We start from the raw sequence: 15,881 nt of genomic DNA on the forward strand, positions 1-15,881 counted from the left end.
GTCTGAAGGTATATAATTTCTCTAATGTATGACGTACCCAAGTGCATTAACTTCGTGGACTTAGATGTCTTGTATACACTTAGCTATGTTACCTATGTATCACATACAGTTCTGTGGCCTCTAAAACCATTAATCTGAACACCTTGTAATCATTAATATATTTGTTCTCACAACATAGTGGTGAAGTATTTTCTCTAATTTTAAGATTATGAACAGAAAAATAAATAATTACTTTGGGAATGCATAACAAAACAGAAGCAGGAGTCAATTTTAACATTAAAAGTCCTTTGTTTATCATCTTAATTTGGGTTCTTTTATAACTCTGACAAGTAAAAATATTTGGGTGAATAGGGAAGCATACCTAAAGGAACCTTCTGTCTTCCAGCGCACAACACGGTAAGTCACATAAGAAGCAGTCTTAGAAGTTAATTTGACTTTATTTGAACAGAATACAGTCATCTAGAAAACAAGCTAACTCTCTTTTTTAAACACTGACAGATGCAAGAGACAGCACAGGTATTACTAAAGAAGCAGTAGTTTCATTATCTCTTAAACTACCTAGAATAACAAAACACATTACAATTTATTAGGACAATCTATTTGTGAATACTTGCCCTAACAAGTTCTATCATGCATTCAAGTGAGATATAAACTATCCAGTCTTTAAGTTTACTAACATCCTATTATGCAAACAGTTTCAAGTAAATACTTTTACCTAATTGAAAAATCTGTCACCTTCCACAGCACCACATGAAGTTCTGGTGTTAAAATAACATTTAATCCACAGCAATAGCTAAATATTTGAAATACTTATGTAATACACTGTAAACTCTACGTAAACACTACGTACACCAAAAAAAACCATACAAAGAACAGGAAGATCATTTTGATTAGCAAAGACAACTCAAATGTATCGCCAAAATCATTTTTCTGTTCTTACGACTTATCCCCAAACCACTCCCAGTAAAGGCACAGATAGTGGTGATTTTTTTTTTTTTTTTTTTTTTTTTTTTAAAACACACAAAGCCAGAATCAACACAATAGGCCTATGCAGTCAAACACTGCTCTATTTCTAGGAAAAACAGGTAAGGAACTTGCATCAGTGTAGGGATGTCCCAGGAAGATTCTAGTCAATAAAAGATCTCCAGCACCTGCTTATTGTCCTAGGTTCAAATGCAGAAAAGAACCAGAAATTAAGTTTAGTTTAGCAGAACTTTACTGTACATCTTGGATACGAGTGCCAGCTAGAGTTACTTGCCTATGCCAAGGCAGTACTGAGGCTCATCTCACAATCAGCTATTCATGGCACTTAGTAGAGATGGCGTTTTTTAAATTAAATTGATTATTGTTCAAAAATTATACTCATAAATTATTTGACAATACTTTTACTTTCAGTAAACAAAACCTTTAAATAAATAGATCTTTTAAAATGTAGCACAACTACACAACTTACCACAATGCTTCAATACACAATGGAGTACAGATCAGAAAATTATTTAAATCATACTGACCTTTGATTATTACAGTATCTAAAAAGTTCTCCTTTACCAACCAATGATGCAATGATGCAGTGTTTGGCAAAGAAATGTTATTGGTAATTCTTTAAACAAAGATCCAAATATATTTGTTATCCCCTTTTTGTTAGAAACAGAAGCACTTAAGAAAAAATATTTTTATAAATCTATATCCTAAGCTATCTAATAATACTTCTACTAGTATACTAAACAAATTGCCTTGCATGACTTATATACACTGATGAACCCAGACTCAGATGCTCTAATGGTTTCCTGGAAGACAGAAAGCATTGCTGGAGTCTATCAGATTCTGTTTCAAGTGATCTTTGAGAAGTTAGAAAAAACTCCATTTTGGCATTGCTGCTTTTAGGGCGTATTCCAAGTACTTGTATAACCATCATCAGTGATCTAGAAATCTGCAAAAGATGCTGATATATTGCATTCATGGTATCAAAAAATAAGAAGATTGAGCACTGAATTTTCTACATAAAAATGGAGCTTGAGGTATTTATACAACCCTTTATAATGGAGATTAAAACTTACCCCTTGCATGTTGTCTGCAACTATTCACAACTTCTTACGTGAAATATCATTCCTATGTTATTATTTGGAAGATCTACTGTTGCACAAGGTGCAAATAAAACTCAAGTCTAACTTTTATTAGCTATAAAATTTAAATACTAACAAAGTATTGTCCAAGTTCAGTACAAAAGACTAAAGCAATTGGCCTGCACTGAGACTTAGAAAATGAACAAGCAGGTCCTGCAGCCTGCACAGAACCCATGCCACCCCCCCACCGCTCTCTGCACAGAGGTTGCCAAAGCGAGTGCCGTATATCTACGCAAGCTGCAACACAGACACCTCAAGTCAGATTCCTTCCCTCTGTTCCCAACAGTGAATCTTACAGCAATGAGCTCAAAAATGGGTTTTGTTGAGACTAAGGGTAATTTCTGGCCATGTTGACAAAGTACATTGTATCAGTCAAAAATGTCTCGGATAGATTAAAAATAATAGAACACTTTATGGATTCACTCCATTTCTTTAAATGGTTTTATTAAATCCTGTAAACAACAGATATCCTTTAGGGTAAAAAAAAAAAAAACAAAACAAAACCAAAAATCTACAAGACAGACACAATCCAGGGTTGGCACAAAGGTGCTGGATCACCAGTGTCACAGTTGAAATTCAGCAGGTAAGGCCTCTCATTTAAGCATGTCACTCAAGTGAGTTTTTCAGTTTGCTTTTGATAACTTTTTGATAAAGGGTGCAAAATAATTTTCAGTAACTTGTTTTCATCACCTCTATTAACTCCAGATTTTTTTATTTTTTTTTTTCAGAAATAGAAGAGGGTTTTTTTATCTGAAAATCATATTATTTTGCATTCAGTATAGGGACAATCTGAACAAAAATTATTGTAATTTCTAATTCATGCACAAATATGATGATTTCTCAAGTGGTTAACTGATTAGTTTTCTAGACTGTTGTCTGCCAGAGAAGGGAACCAAATTCTCTGGGGAAGTATCAGCAACTCTAAATATAAAACCTCTCCATTTCCTTTCAGGATAAAATGTAAAATAGTCAACATGGCCGAAAATCATGCACTATTTTATTTACCTATTTGTATTTTGACAAGATAGCTTAACATTTTTATGTGGCCTTTGTAAAATGTCTTTCTAGTTTGTGTGAATACAGCTAGTGTTATATGATTAATTTCTTAGAAAACACATGCACTCATGAAAGGCTATGATAAACTGAACACATTTGCTACAGGGCCTGTTTAAAACACTACTGCTTGCAAGACCATCAGTTTGACATAGCCCGTTATAGAACAAAATAGGCCAAAACTAAAACTTGGCATGCCAGCACACTTTAATTCTGTATTTGTGAAATGATTTTTCTAACTTAGGAGCCCTTTTCACTACTTTAAAAGGAAAACCCACACATACACACAAAACTCTAACAATTCTAACACCATATTTGTTCTTTACCAACTAGCATATACCTTGTTTTAATGGTTTAAAGCGATTAAATCCTTCAAGATTGTGCATATCCAGGCATTACTGAGGAAATAAAGACACCCATCACTATTCTTCTTAAATTTTATTCCATAATAAAAAATAGAAGATGAAAGAAATAAAGTGTTCAAGAATTAAAGCAATTATTGGTCAATGTAAGGAGCAGTAAACTAATTATCTGAATGACAATTAAGGACCTGGTTCATCAAAAGTAATTCTGGGTCCTCCATAAGCTGTAGGCTTCTACAAAACAGAAACCCAGATTATCTTTTACTGAAGCAGGTCCTATATTATCTACAGAACACTTGATTTCATATTCTATTTATCCTTCTCTTTTTGTTCTTTCTCCTTCTTTTCACGTTCAGCTTTTGCTTCCTCCTCCTCATGTTGTTTTATCAACTGTTCCACCTCCTTTTGCTTCAGAACCCTTATCACTGTCTTTCCGTTCTCTCTTGTCAGTGTTGCAATTTCAACTGAAACATATGGAACAGACAGCGGTGTTACATTTTGTCCTTTAGAGAGAGCAATCATCATAAGGGTAAGATTTGGGGTTACAACTGACAAGGAAGCAGAAGGCTCTTGTCCTGCCTCTATAGAGAAGCTTGACTGGCAAGCCAGATGGCAGCAGTCCTTTTCTGCATCAGCATACACAAGTGCATTAATACCTCTCCAGTGATTCTTCTACCAGACACGTAGCCATTTCTGCTACTGCGCTAATACAGCCTACAATTCCTAAACTGTGGTCTACCCCCTGGAGCTGACCAAGGTGGATCATCCTCAACTAAGCTATCTGCATGCCTCTTAGGTTAAGGCTGAGAGCTGCTGCATCTTCTGAAAATTTTTTCACATGACAACTAAAAATCCAATCAACCACATCTAGTGTATGTACATTTGCTACATTTTCTTTTTTTAAGCAAAGGGTGTTATCCCGTTTTAGCGAACTGCTTACCTTTCTCTGCAGAGAGTTTACTAACATCCATGGTTTTGTTAAGAACCTTAATGGCTAATGCAAGTGCAGTCTTTAAGGTCATTTCTCCTTCTTTGTAGTCTTGCTTTAGCATTGACACAGCTGCCTATAAATTTCACAGAAATTAAAATGGTATCTTTGGGCAATCAACCAAACAGTTGCTTTTTGCAAGATAATATCAATACATGAGTAACAGCAGTGTTTCTACAGTTATCTACTTCTGCTCTGCACTAGTAATCAACAACTCAGTTTAATTAGTACAGTGCAATTTACACTTTTTTTTGCTTGACTTTGAGAGGAAAAACCCCAGAACTTACAGCACTGTTGTTCCCAATGCATGTAGCTTTCCACCCTCCATAATTTCCACTAGGATCACTTTGATACAGCTGAAATCCATAATGCTTATCCCAGCCAATATACAGCAACGAAACACCAAAAGGACGTTTTCCTGTTGAAAAGAAGGCTATTAGCAATCTAAATTTAGTAACAAGATTGGTCATGAGTGACAACTATTTTCTTTGATTTCTTTTTTCAAATCTATTCCTGTGAACTAGGATTTAACAGACTGTTCTGCACTTCTGTTGCTTGAGATAAGCATGCCAGCATTTCTTTCTAAGTCATGGGGGGGGAGGCAGCAGAGATTTATTTCATTTAACCCTAAGAGCAACTCATTTCTGTCTCCACAAATTGCAATTTCTCATCTCAGGACTTTAAATCAAAACTTAATATTTAAAGTATGTAGCTTAGCTGTTGAAGTGAATAACTTAACAGCATCAAAAGCCAGGTACGTAAAAAGGTCATTCTTTCACACTACATATATGTAAAATAGCAGAATCATCAGTTCACGTACTAAGGAACACTACTTACAACACCATGTCTCTTGATCCACAGAAATAGTATTTTTTGAAGTGTTACACTATTGATACCCCTGCATATAGTCTCATTTGTGATTCATTGTGCCATTATGCTGGATGGGCCCAAAACGTTGAAAGGTTACAAACAATTCTTTGCTGGTCTTTTGAAGGCATTCACTAAGTCCAAGAGCATGCAAAGCATTCTATGCAATAGGCCAGAATCTCAGCCCTCAGTTCCTCAATTGCTAAAAAGTAGCACCTTCAATAGCAAAACCATAACAGTGACTACCCATTCCCCTCTAAAATTTGACTATTGTTTTTCTCGGTATGACTTTGTCATGGAAGAATTTGGTAGAACTGTCCAGAGACTCAGATGCTTCAAATTATGTAACAATCATTCTTTAGACATTTAAAAGCACAATGGTTCATCACATTTCATTACCTCCAAACTGCGTGTAAGCCTGCTTGATATCACATAGTGCTGTTACCAGTTGTTCACAAGGAATGGGCTCTTGATACTGTAACAAATACCTAGTAGGAAAGACAAAAAAACAGTTTTCAGAACTTGATGTGCTGACAGTATCCTGTACCACATTTAACAAGAAACAAGTTCCTAAGGTAGAGCCTCTTCAATCTAGCCGTTTTATTTCAACCAACCTACTTCTGCTCTACTAAATACACATTCATTTCCATTTAATACATAACCAGAATTGAATCTGACAACACAGGCAAGTAAAAACCATGTTAACTATCAGCAGACCTACCTCTGTGCAATCAGTCTCAGTTCATTTGTTAGAACATTGGCATCTGAAGTTATTCCTGCAACACTGCAAGCCATATCCCTGCAATAAAAGCATACAAATTAACTGCATTCCCATCAATCTCCAACAACTGGACACGTCTTCAGACAGTGGTTCAAGCACAACGCCTACTGTTGGGCTTTTCTGATCAAAACTACACAGCTGCCATATAAAACAGGTTCACCCGCTCCTGCCTTTAGGGTACACCAAAAATAATATCTAACCACTTTGTAAGAGCAGAGGTGGACAGCAAAAAGTAAGCAGGTCAGTATGTCAGTTACACATATAGTTCTGAGAAAAGGATCATGCCAAAGATGATTAAGTCCTGAGTGTCTTCACAAGAGCCATTAGCTACATACAAGTGCCTATCTGGAGGCCACCTGACACAGCACACCAGGATACTGAAGGAGCCACACAGATGTGACAGGCCTTCTGTGGAAGCTGCTGCCTGACACGCTGCGTTTGTGTAACTGAAACTTAATCTTGATTCGATCATAAGGAAAGTAAGTGCTTCACATCCTTCGTTGTTTCGTTAGCTCTAAGATCTCTTTTGCCCAATTTGATATTGCTACCAGCTTTCACTACACAGAAAGGATTCAAGAAAAATAATCCAGATTATTTTTTCCAAGTGAATGTAAACATTTTTCAGAAGATGGAAGGGCTGGCCTAGACAACTACTCCAGTGCGCTATTACACTGCCTCTTTAAAAATCCTGTACTTCCTACAGTTCTAGCTGCTTTCAAGATCAACACAGAACAGGAGGCTAACAGGATGAAAAGCTATTTGTGTTTCATGTGCACCTTCTGGCAGGGATGAAGTTCTACCTCCCTTATAGGCAAGAGAGCATAATATATAACACTCTTCGCTCTGACATCACAAATTTAACTTCCAGAGAGCTAAAAAGGAAATTGTAATAGGGAGATATATCATCTCTGCTACAATTGTGGCAAAGAAACCCAAGGTGTGTTTTACCTAACTATCTTGTTCTCTTTGAATCACAAAAGAAAAACAAAGACCTAGAAGAGGATGCTGAGCTGAACTAGCATGGTCATTTTTGTGTGCATTCTTTACTCTGCCCCCCTCCAAATGGTATTTTGTGAAACTGAGAATTCCCAATTTTAACTGCTGCAATAACGTTAGCTTGTCTGGGGAAGTACCAACAAACAGGCTATTTCACCTAGAAAATTCTCCTAGAGATTAAAAAAAAAAAAGCGATGCTTCTACTTTAGAAGAACTACTGAAGCGAACAATGACAAAACAGTCATACCTGTCTAAAACGCTGAACAAAAAGAAACTAACACTTCAAATAAAATAAACCCGGGTTCAGTGCTAAAATGTCTGAATAACAGCAGTGTTTTGTTACTGATAACATCACTGGACATCTGATCATCATTTCAACTTACTCATTAAGTTTGTATATTTTCTCGGAGAAAAACACTTCATCAAGAAGCTTGTGAATGTTGCGTCTCTCCGCTGCTAGCAAAACACCATCATTTGCTAGAATTCCCAAGCAAGTACCTGCATGACCAATTGCTTCCATTGCATACTCAACCTGGTACAAGCGACCTAGGAAAGGATTTAAATCAGTAACATCAAAAAAGTAACACTGAACAGGACAAAGTATGCAAGATGACTTAAATTTGCAAGAATCTGATGGATGCTCATTGTATGACCTAGTCTTGACTTCTTCAGTCTGTTACCAGGAGATAGTAAATTAACCAGTTGAAAAGGAGGAAGGAGTCAGAAAAGGAAAATCCACAAATCTGATAAGGTAATACAGGGCATCTCCAACGTGGAGAAACAACCCCTTCTTTTACAAAAAAAATAAAATCTACGGAACTCTCTGCTGCAGTAATATGAGCAAAAATGGATTTTCAACGATCAAAGAAAATATTTAATACTTCATTTTGAGTCCATCCCATCTAAAAGAAAAAAAGGAAAACACGGTTTGTACATACTTGTTCCAGCATGTGTAAGAATAACAAGGAGAGGTGTGATTGCACCAGCAGGATATTATGCATTCTCGGGGGGATGGAGGAACAATAGCAAAATTCATCTGCACTCAAACAAAAGATGAATGGTGAAGATTTGCTCAAGTTATTTCAAAAACGTGGCAGGTGGTATTACTCAGTAATGGGGCACGGTCTCGTTATTGCTTGAAGTAGAATGAATTTGGAAGTTGCCACTTTGGACCTTTGATGTCCTTACAGAATTGGGTGCTACTTCTAGTGGGTAGATGGGATTTCTGTAACACATATATAGGTGGAAACATGCTATAAACAACCAACCTTTGTACAAGTAGTTTATTACTTAAGTTTTGAGAGGCTGGATAGAATAGTCAGAGTTTACTTGAAAGCATGGGCTTAAAAAATACCTTCTGGAGAAAATATGGTAGTTCTGGAGTCATATCTTCGAGACTGTAAAAAGCAATAGCTAGTTAACTTTCATCGTTCTCTTGTCAGAAAGCAACCTTCTAAAATTAGCCGCACTCCGACCCGCATATAAAAAGCCCCGGTCGCTTCGTGACCTCAGTTTGGCACCCACGGTACGGCAGTAACGCCGCCAGCACCACACGCGCGGGCCTGGCCCACGGACCCCGCTGTGCCCACACCCCCGTCCCCGCAGGGGCTGACCGCGGACCCTCCGCAGCGTGACCGCCCCTCGCCTCACGCCGCAGCCGACCCGCCCGCGCCGCCGGCGGGCCGGGCCGTGACTCGACAGGACCGGCGGCTCAGCGAAGCCCCGGGGAAATACCACTCACCATCGTGCCGGGGACGCACCGCGGGCAGAAGGGAAGCGGGCCTGCAAGACACCACAACGCCCGTTAACCGGCACCGACCGCCCCGCGCTCACGGACCCCGGCCCTCCCCGCCCCCCCCGCCCGCAGTGCAGAGTCATCCTCACCGCGGCCAAAGGCGAGGGCCTGGCCGCCTCCCGCCGCGCACGGGGGCGCGCCCCGCTCCCCGCTCCCCCCAGCCCGCCCGCCCGCACTCACGGCAGGCCGAGAGGAGGCCGATCGGCCGCGGAGGGCGAGCGAATCCCGGCCGGCGGGGGAAGAACCAAGCGCTACTGCCGCGCCCAAACCTTCACCGCTGCATCGGAAATGGCCGCCGCGCCTGCGCGGTGCCGTGTGCCGGACTAGGGCGGGGCCCGGCGTCCCTTCCTTCCCCCCGTCGGGGAGGAGGGGCGGCCTTGTACCGCCCCGATCGCGCGGCGCGGACAGGCGGAGAGGCGCAGCGGCCGCTGAGGGGAGGGGAGGGGAGGGGAAGGGAGGGGAGGGGAGGGGAGGGGAGGGGCGGGGCGGGACGCGCCCGCCGAGGAGAGGGCAGCGAGTAGCGCCTCAGGGAGCCGAGGCCGGCCCTCGCCCGGCGCGGTGCCCCCGCCCCTGCCTGCCCATAGACTGCGGTGGACGCGCTCCAGCACAGGCAGCGCCGCCTTTATTGGAGAGAGCTGGGCGTCAGCGAGCGGGGCCGGCGGCAGCCGTCGATCTACTGGGCGGGAGCGCGGCTGGCGTAGGCTTCGGCCGTCTCAAACCACGTCTTCTCCACAGCTTCTTGGCCCACCTCGAACATGGTCATTAAGTGCTTCCATCCGGTTTTGGCGGTGATCATGAGGTACTCCTCGTTCTCCGGGTACAGCAGAGCCGTGTGGGCCGCGATGACGAGGGACTGAGAAAACCTCCCGCTCACCAGGAGAAAGAGGGCACCTCGCTCCTCCTCGGTGAGTGGCAGGACGCTTTCAAACCCGGCCAGGACATGGCCTCCGACGCTCAGCGGATCTGGGCTCTCAATCATCATGTACATGATAGCTATTGCCACTTCAAACACATAATACCCATAACTCATGTCGCTAAAATCCAGGATGCCGGACACTCTGTACTGAGGATTCTCCAGGGAGGCAGAGGTGGAGTCTACTAGAATATTGTGGTCATTAAGATCTCCATGATTGATGCCTAAACACAGAAGAAACAGAAACAGTATTTGATAATTATTAAACAGCAGGATCTGTCTTTCTTTTCTGTTTCTCAGTGAAACAGCTTTGACAAGATGCATAGAGGCTCAAACTGACACTCAGCTACAAAACCATGCTAGTCTCCCTCAGCAGCAGCTGTTGTTGCCTTACAGCTTCCTAGTGACCTCCATGCCACTTACAGGTGACCAGATACATAGCAATCGACAAAGGGAGCATTACGAGATCTTATCCTGGTCTGGTACTACCTGTGGTATGCTACATGTTTTCCAAACACAGAATAGCAATCTTCAAATTATCAAACTGTCAGATTATCATCAACATCAATGTGAGCTGAATTCCAAAAACACGATAAAGTCATTGTTGGGGCCTTTATGAAAAGAAGTGATGTGCTCCGTATGTTCTTATTAAGCTGATCTAACAGCATGAAAATCATCACCTTGACCAGAACAAACATCAGAAAGATCAAGAACTGAACCTGACTCTGGACAGCACATTCCTCCTGGCTTATTCTGCGTTGTGTTCGTTGAGCAAAATATTTGCACATGTCTAGCTAGGGATGAAGGACACTTACTTTTCTGCCTTTTATTGCCTTCTCCACAGACCCAAACTCCTGTAAGAAATTTCAGTGTCTCAGTTCAACATAATTACAATGAGAATAAAATACTCACAGGCTCGAAAACTGCTTAGCTTGGGTATTACTTTCCCTTTAAACTGCTCGATAACTTGTTCCACAACTTCACGATATTTGTTCTGGCCCAAGGCATAAATGTACTGATCTAGAAGAGGAACGTTTGCCAGGTTCCAAATGAACTGACCTCGATGCAGACTTTTTACTGATGGATGATGGAATTTCTTTGGAAAAAAGCACAAGATAAAATTGGCCATAAGTAAGAATCCTGTTTTTATGATTGAAGGGCTTGATTCAAAGCCCCTATTGACTTTAACAGGTTCCTAATGAAACTCACTGAAAAGCACCATGACTTCGACTATTGCTTTATATCAATAAGTAAAAGAATAACCTGAGGAATGATTAAGGCAAGCATCTTAATATCTACATACAACCCGAATGATACTGACTTTCTGTAACATGCCGTTATATAGCAACTCTGAGGTCTTGCCAAGACAGAGCCTGGATTGCACAGCGGGTGCTACACAAAGCTGTCGGAGCAGAAGAGGCACAAAACCCACCAGCGTGCTGGGAACAGGCACGCTCTATGCGTTTAAAGGTGGCACCTTCTGGGGACGAGCCTTAGGATCAGCTGGTACATGAAAAATCCCGAGGACAGAAGTACTTTATGGAGATACTGGACAGAGCTTTAATCATACGAAAATTTGCCTTTGTACATCCAGGTAGCCTAAATATGTTAAACAAACAAGGTTCTTAACCTCTCTCTCACTAGCAAATGAAAAAGGTGGTTTGGAAAGCAACACTCAGGGAGGAAAAGCATCTCTCTCACTGCATACCATGCTTATCCTTGAATCCTCTAATGCTTATTAAGGTGGCTTGTGGGCCAGATTCTACCAGCGCACAGGGCAAATAAAAATCTTCCCACAAGGGTAGCTGGCTTCCTCTTAAAAAGAGATCTATGCTTGTAATTAAGACTCTTAAAGATAGCGAAATGATAGTCAAAACTGGAACCATGTATGAAAAAGTAAGGAACAAGATCAAGCCTACACCAAAAATCACAATACAGGATCCCTAACGCTGTATAAAGCACCACCCTGGTAGGAAGAATGCCATCTGGTAAGCAACCACTGCCATCTTCCCAGCACAAATCAGATACTCCAGCAAGCTATAAATGGTTTACCAGGTGTGTGAACGGTGATAAAAAGTCATGAGCCCTTGTTACCGTAAAGCCATAGGCAGTCACTTTACAGCCATAAACTTAACTTATTTCCATTTAGAGAATGTGAGGCACATGCAAGCAAAAGGAGACAATAGAGAAAGTGGTGGAATACTATTTTGTGCACAAAACGAAGCATGGCACATTGCTTTGCTATCAAGTTGACAAAGTAAATTAACTGGGTAGAAAAGACAGGCTGTATTTTCTGATCTGTCATCAGAAAACTTAATACCTTAGGTATTTTTAGTGTCAATGATATTTTGAAGTTTTGACAGTGGTGATTGTAATTTTCTTTCTTTTAAATGACAAACCCTGGTAGATGATAATCCATATGTTAAGGGCATAAAGAGCCTTTTCCATCAAAATTTGCTTTCTCATCAACTATTTCCTCCTTGGCAGGACAAGTCACGGGCATATTTTAAAACTAGCTGGTCTATATAAATTGTTTTAATCGCATTATAAGAGCATGACCAGAGTGTTAGAAGGCAACAGTAAATTATCTCTCCCAATTGAAAAATGCTCTTGCAATTTAAGAATGTGGTTAGTAAAGCTGGCAATTCACATTTCATAATTGTCTGAAGCCGGGAGCCAGAACATGAGAAGGAAAGGTTAATGAAAGGCAATAAATAATATAAGAGTTCTTTTATGTATCAAACTTAATTACTGGCTGATTTATCAGCTTTATTATCCTGTATAATTACAGAGTAAAGAATGAACTTACTTTGCGTTAAGATTATTTGACTGGAAGTCGTGCAAATGAGAGAAGCATCACAAATCTCTGTTCATTGGCACAGCTGGCATTGTAGAGAAGGAACCAACCGCTACCAGTGTTAAATGGTCACAGTTCTAATGACCAGGGGAAAGACAGCAAGTCAGAATGAATTCAAAATGATAGATCAGCCAGCTGTCCCTGATGTGCACTGTACAAAAATGCTTTAAAACAAGCTTTACATGCTTCTAATTTAAGGACCCTAGGCTTCACTCTCCTTATTTGCCAGGTTTGAAACACTAAACAGATGAGTTTTGCATAAGTAAGAAGAAATCCTCATCTCCCTGTTCATGTTACAGAAATGCATTGTAAAAGGATCATCAATACCATGTCATGAGCACCAGCTGGTCATATTACTTGAGGATACGCTTTAGTAACAGCCGGCTGGGAGGTTAGCACCTGCAAAATGAGTTAAACTGACATCTGCTTTCACCAACTTGAATTTTACCTATCAGGAAAGCAGACAGCAAGCACAAGAAGAAATACAGAGGAGAAATTAATTGAGAAAGAAGTTTGTGAGGCCAGAGCAACGAAAACTTACCTCTGAGAGAGCTTTATCCAAACTGGCAGCTAGCTTACCAATCTCATAGAAAATCTGAGTATTTGTAGCAATTTTCGCTACAGGTGTCCCTGGCAGGTAAGTCAGCAGTCTGACCATGTACTTTTTGTTCTCAGGTCCAGTATCTAACAAGCAAAGAGAGATGCAGTCAGTCACTTCAATATATGCTATTGAGTAGTAGTTAATGCAAGAGGCAAAAAAGGTTTATCCCAGTGTAGAAGTCATCAGATGTAGCTCATAAAACAGATTTCATTCAAAGATGTGATTTACCAGAATGTTGTACGATGATGTGCAAACCTTAACACACATGCAATCTATACTGGACTTCTAGTCCTTGTGCTTGCAACTGACTGCATACAGCAGGTTTCCTGCAGTGCCCGCGGACACCCACTTACACTGTTTTGCAGCAGAACAGGTCGTCTCAGGAATCCCAGCTTTTGTGTGGAAGTTACAGTGAAAATAAAAGCAAAATGTCAACACAATCTTTTCTTCCAAGCACTGGTAAAGCGATTTGTTCTGGCATCATAAGATGGGCTAGAACTGTATGTTACACCATTCTGTAGGCAAATAATTTGTAACATCATTCAGTCAATGAGGCTTTTTTTTTTCCTTTTTGTGTGCAAGAACAGGTCAGGTCAATGTTTTCTCCAGTTCATTATACTGAAGTTATTTCCTAAGTGTTTTCATAGTTAATTATTAATCTCTTTGACTTTCTTTTCTTCTGGTCTTTTAAGTTTGGACTATCACGGCTGGACATACAGGCCACCTGATTCATATCCCCTAATATTTAAAAATAAGCCTAGAGATTCACTTTAGTATATATAAGACATGCCATATAGCAAGCTACCGCCAAGCTAAAGATAACAGTAGGGCAGTAGAGCTGCTCATAATTGCTCACCTCCTGACTCCAGGGACATTATGTTACCATCTTTTGTAAGATGAGGAGTAGCTGAAGGAAAGCCTTCAGCGCTGAGAAACATCATGGCCTGGGTCTGTGCTTCAATGAGGTCAGGCTCCTGGCTGTCTTCCGAATTGGTGATTTTGAGGACATACTCATCAGCACCTTCAGCTGCACCTTTGCTTCTTGAGACACGCACGTGGAAATTCTGATCATCATAGCTGGGGAGCAGCCTGATCCAAGACACTTTTAATCCAAACACCCTGTCAACCAATTCAGTTGCTTCTTTTTCACTGAGCGCTGGTTTAGTAAATGTCTGGGCTTGACGGTCATTTCCAGAAGACATCGTGTCTCTAGGAGAAAAAGAGAAGTTGGATGATCTTATCTGCATTCTGACATCAGAAACAGTAATCACTGCAACAAAACGCTTTCAGATGCCAGAGAGGAGTTTCCTGTGCTTATTAAGCAAGCAAAGAAAACCCACTGAGCCAGTCCGGGTTTCTTACATCGTGTTTCCTTGTCAACTACTTAGTCTGTAGCCGCCCCCCCCCGCAAGAAAGACTGCTAGAGACGTACACTCTGCCTGTTTGCGAGAAGTAGAGGTGGAAAGCTTATTAACTAGGTGTAATTTTATTCGCTGATTTCCAGCAGCAGCCTAACCTGGTACGTTGTGAACAAGGAGCGATTTCCGGTGGAACGGAGTTGCCGAATCCCCGTCCGGGAGGTTCCAAATTCGCGTCTGCAAAAAACCAAGAAACATTTTAGTAGACCTTAACGTTAAAGCAGCCGCCATCCTTCCGCCTGGTCAGGGCCTCGGCGTTCCTGCGCTAACAAACGCAGCACGAACCCGCGGACGCTCCCGGCTGCCTCTCGCCCACACCGGCAAAACCCTTGGACCGGGCGGGAGCTGCCCCAACCTTTGTCCCGCTCTCCCAACGCGTTCCCCGGCCGAAAGGCCTTACGTTAACGGGGGGGACGCGGGCCGGGCCCCGCCTCGGCCCTCGGCCGCCCGGCGCAGGGCGGGGAGGCCCCGCCGCCGCTCCCGCCCCTGGCCCGGGGCCCGGGCCCTCCCCGCGGGGAAGCGCGCTTGGCGGCCCCGGCCGGAGGGAGAGGGCAGCGGTTCGGGGGGTCGCGTCGTCGGACAGCCCGGGAGGGAAAGGAGGAAGGGAGGGAGGAAACGCACCGCCCGCCGTGAAAAAGGGAAAGAGCTTTTCAAAACAGTGCTCCCGCTGCTAGCGGGAGAAACCGAGAGCTGCGTTTTGTTTAAATCCTTTTATCAGCACGCCAGATCAAAAACCTCGGCCAACTCTTGGACCAAAGACCGTTTACCTATAGCAGAGCTGAGGCATCCTTCTCAGGATGTCTCTTCGAGTTCAGACCGGGAACACTTGCCCAGTCCTAGACAATTTTAATTAAATAATTACAAACCTCAGCCCCCCCCCACCCCGCCAACTTTTAAGATCAATATATAAATCTCTTCTAAAATTCCTAATTTAAAAAAAAAAAGTAATCTGCAGTAGTTGAGGTCCCACGATGCTGGAATTAGGAATAAATAAAAGATTAGCAAAGGCTTACTGAAGTTAAAAAAAAAAAATCTTGGTTTTAAGTAAACCAGTTATTAGGAATCCTCTGTCCAATATTTCAGTGTTATTTGTAACATTAAGGACATTAAATTGAAAACATTATTTT

The 15,881-nt window shown here is 41.8% G+C and overlaps 2 protein-coding genes across 5 annotated transcripts; both read right to left on the reverse strand.

The window, feature by feature from the left end:
* Nucleotides 1–418: 418 nt before the first annotated feature.
* On the reverse strand, nt 419–9,302 carry PSMA4 (proteasome 20S subunit alpha 4). Of its 2 annotated transcripts, none has more exons than XM_069797926.1 (9): nt 9,146–9,302; nt 8,912–8,952; nt 8,525–8,567; nt 7,554–7,716; nt 6,115–6,192; nt 5,793–5,881; nt 4,814–4,944; nt 4,479–4,602; nt 419–4,002 (listed from the first exon to the last, which is right to left on the reverse strand). In XM_069797926.1, the coding sequence occupies exons 2-9, from the start codon at nt 8,912–8,914 to the stop codon at nt 3,848–3,850; spliced, it is 786 nt and encodes a 261-aa protein (XP_069654027.1). In that variant the 5' UTR covers nt 8,915–8,952; nt 9,146–9,302; the 3' UTR covers nt 419–3,847. The 2 variants fall into 2 exon arrangements, with proteins under 2 accessions (XP_069654027.1, XP_069654028.1); XM_069797927.1 differs by lacking the exon at nt 9,146–9,302 and adding an exon at nt 9,055–9,073.
* Nucleotides 9,303–9,565: 263 nt separating this feature from the next.
* Nucleotides 9,566–15,219, reverse strand: HYKK (hydroxylysine kinase). Of its 3 annotated transcripts, none has more exons than XM_069797925.1 (6): nt 15,155–15,219; nt 14,853–14,931; nt 14,193–14,545; nt 13,277–13,419; nt 10,791–10,974; nt 9,566–10,102 (listed from the first exon to the last, which is right to left on the reverse strand). In XM_069797925.1, exons 3-6 carry the CDS (start codon nt 14,536–14,538, stop codon nt 9,639–9,641), a joined length of 1,137 nt encoding a protein of 378 aa, XP_069654026.1. In that variant the 5' UTR covers nt 14,539–14,545; nt 14,853–14,931; nt 15,155–15,219; the 3' UTR covers nt 9,566–9,638. The 3 variants fall into 3 exon arrangements, with proteins under 3 accessions (XP_069654026.1, XP_069654025.1, XP_069654023.1); XM_069797924.1 differs by having other exon boundaries at nt 15,110–15,198; XM_069797922.1 differs by lacking the exons at nt 14,853–14,931; nt 15,155–15,219 and adding an exon at nt 14,963–15,057.
* Nucleotides 15,220–15,881: the final 662 nt, after the last annotated feature.

This window comes from Haliaeetus albicilla, chromosome 12 (genome assembly GCF_947461875.1).
Source record: "Haliaeetus albicilla chromosome 12, bHalAlb1.1, whole genome shotgun sequence".
Classification (NCBI taxonomy): Eukaryota; Metazoa; Chordata; class Aves; order Accipitriformes; family Accipitridae; genus Haliaeetus; species Haliaeetus albicilla.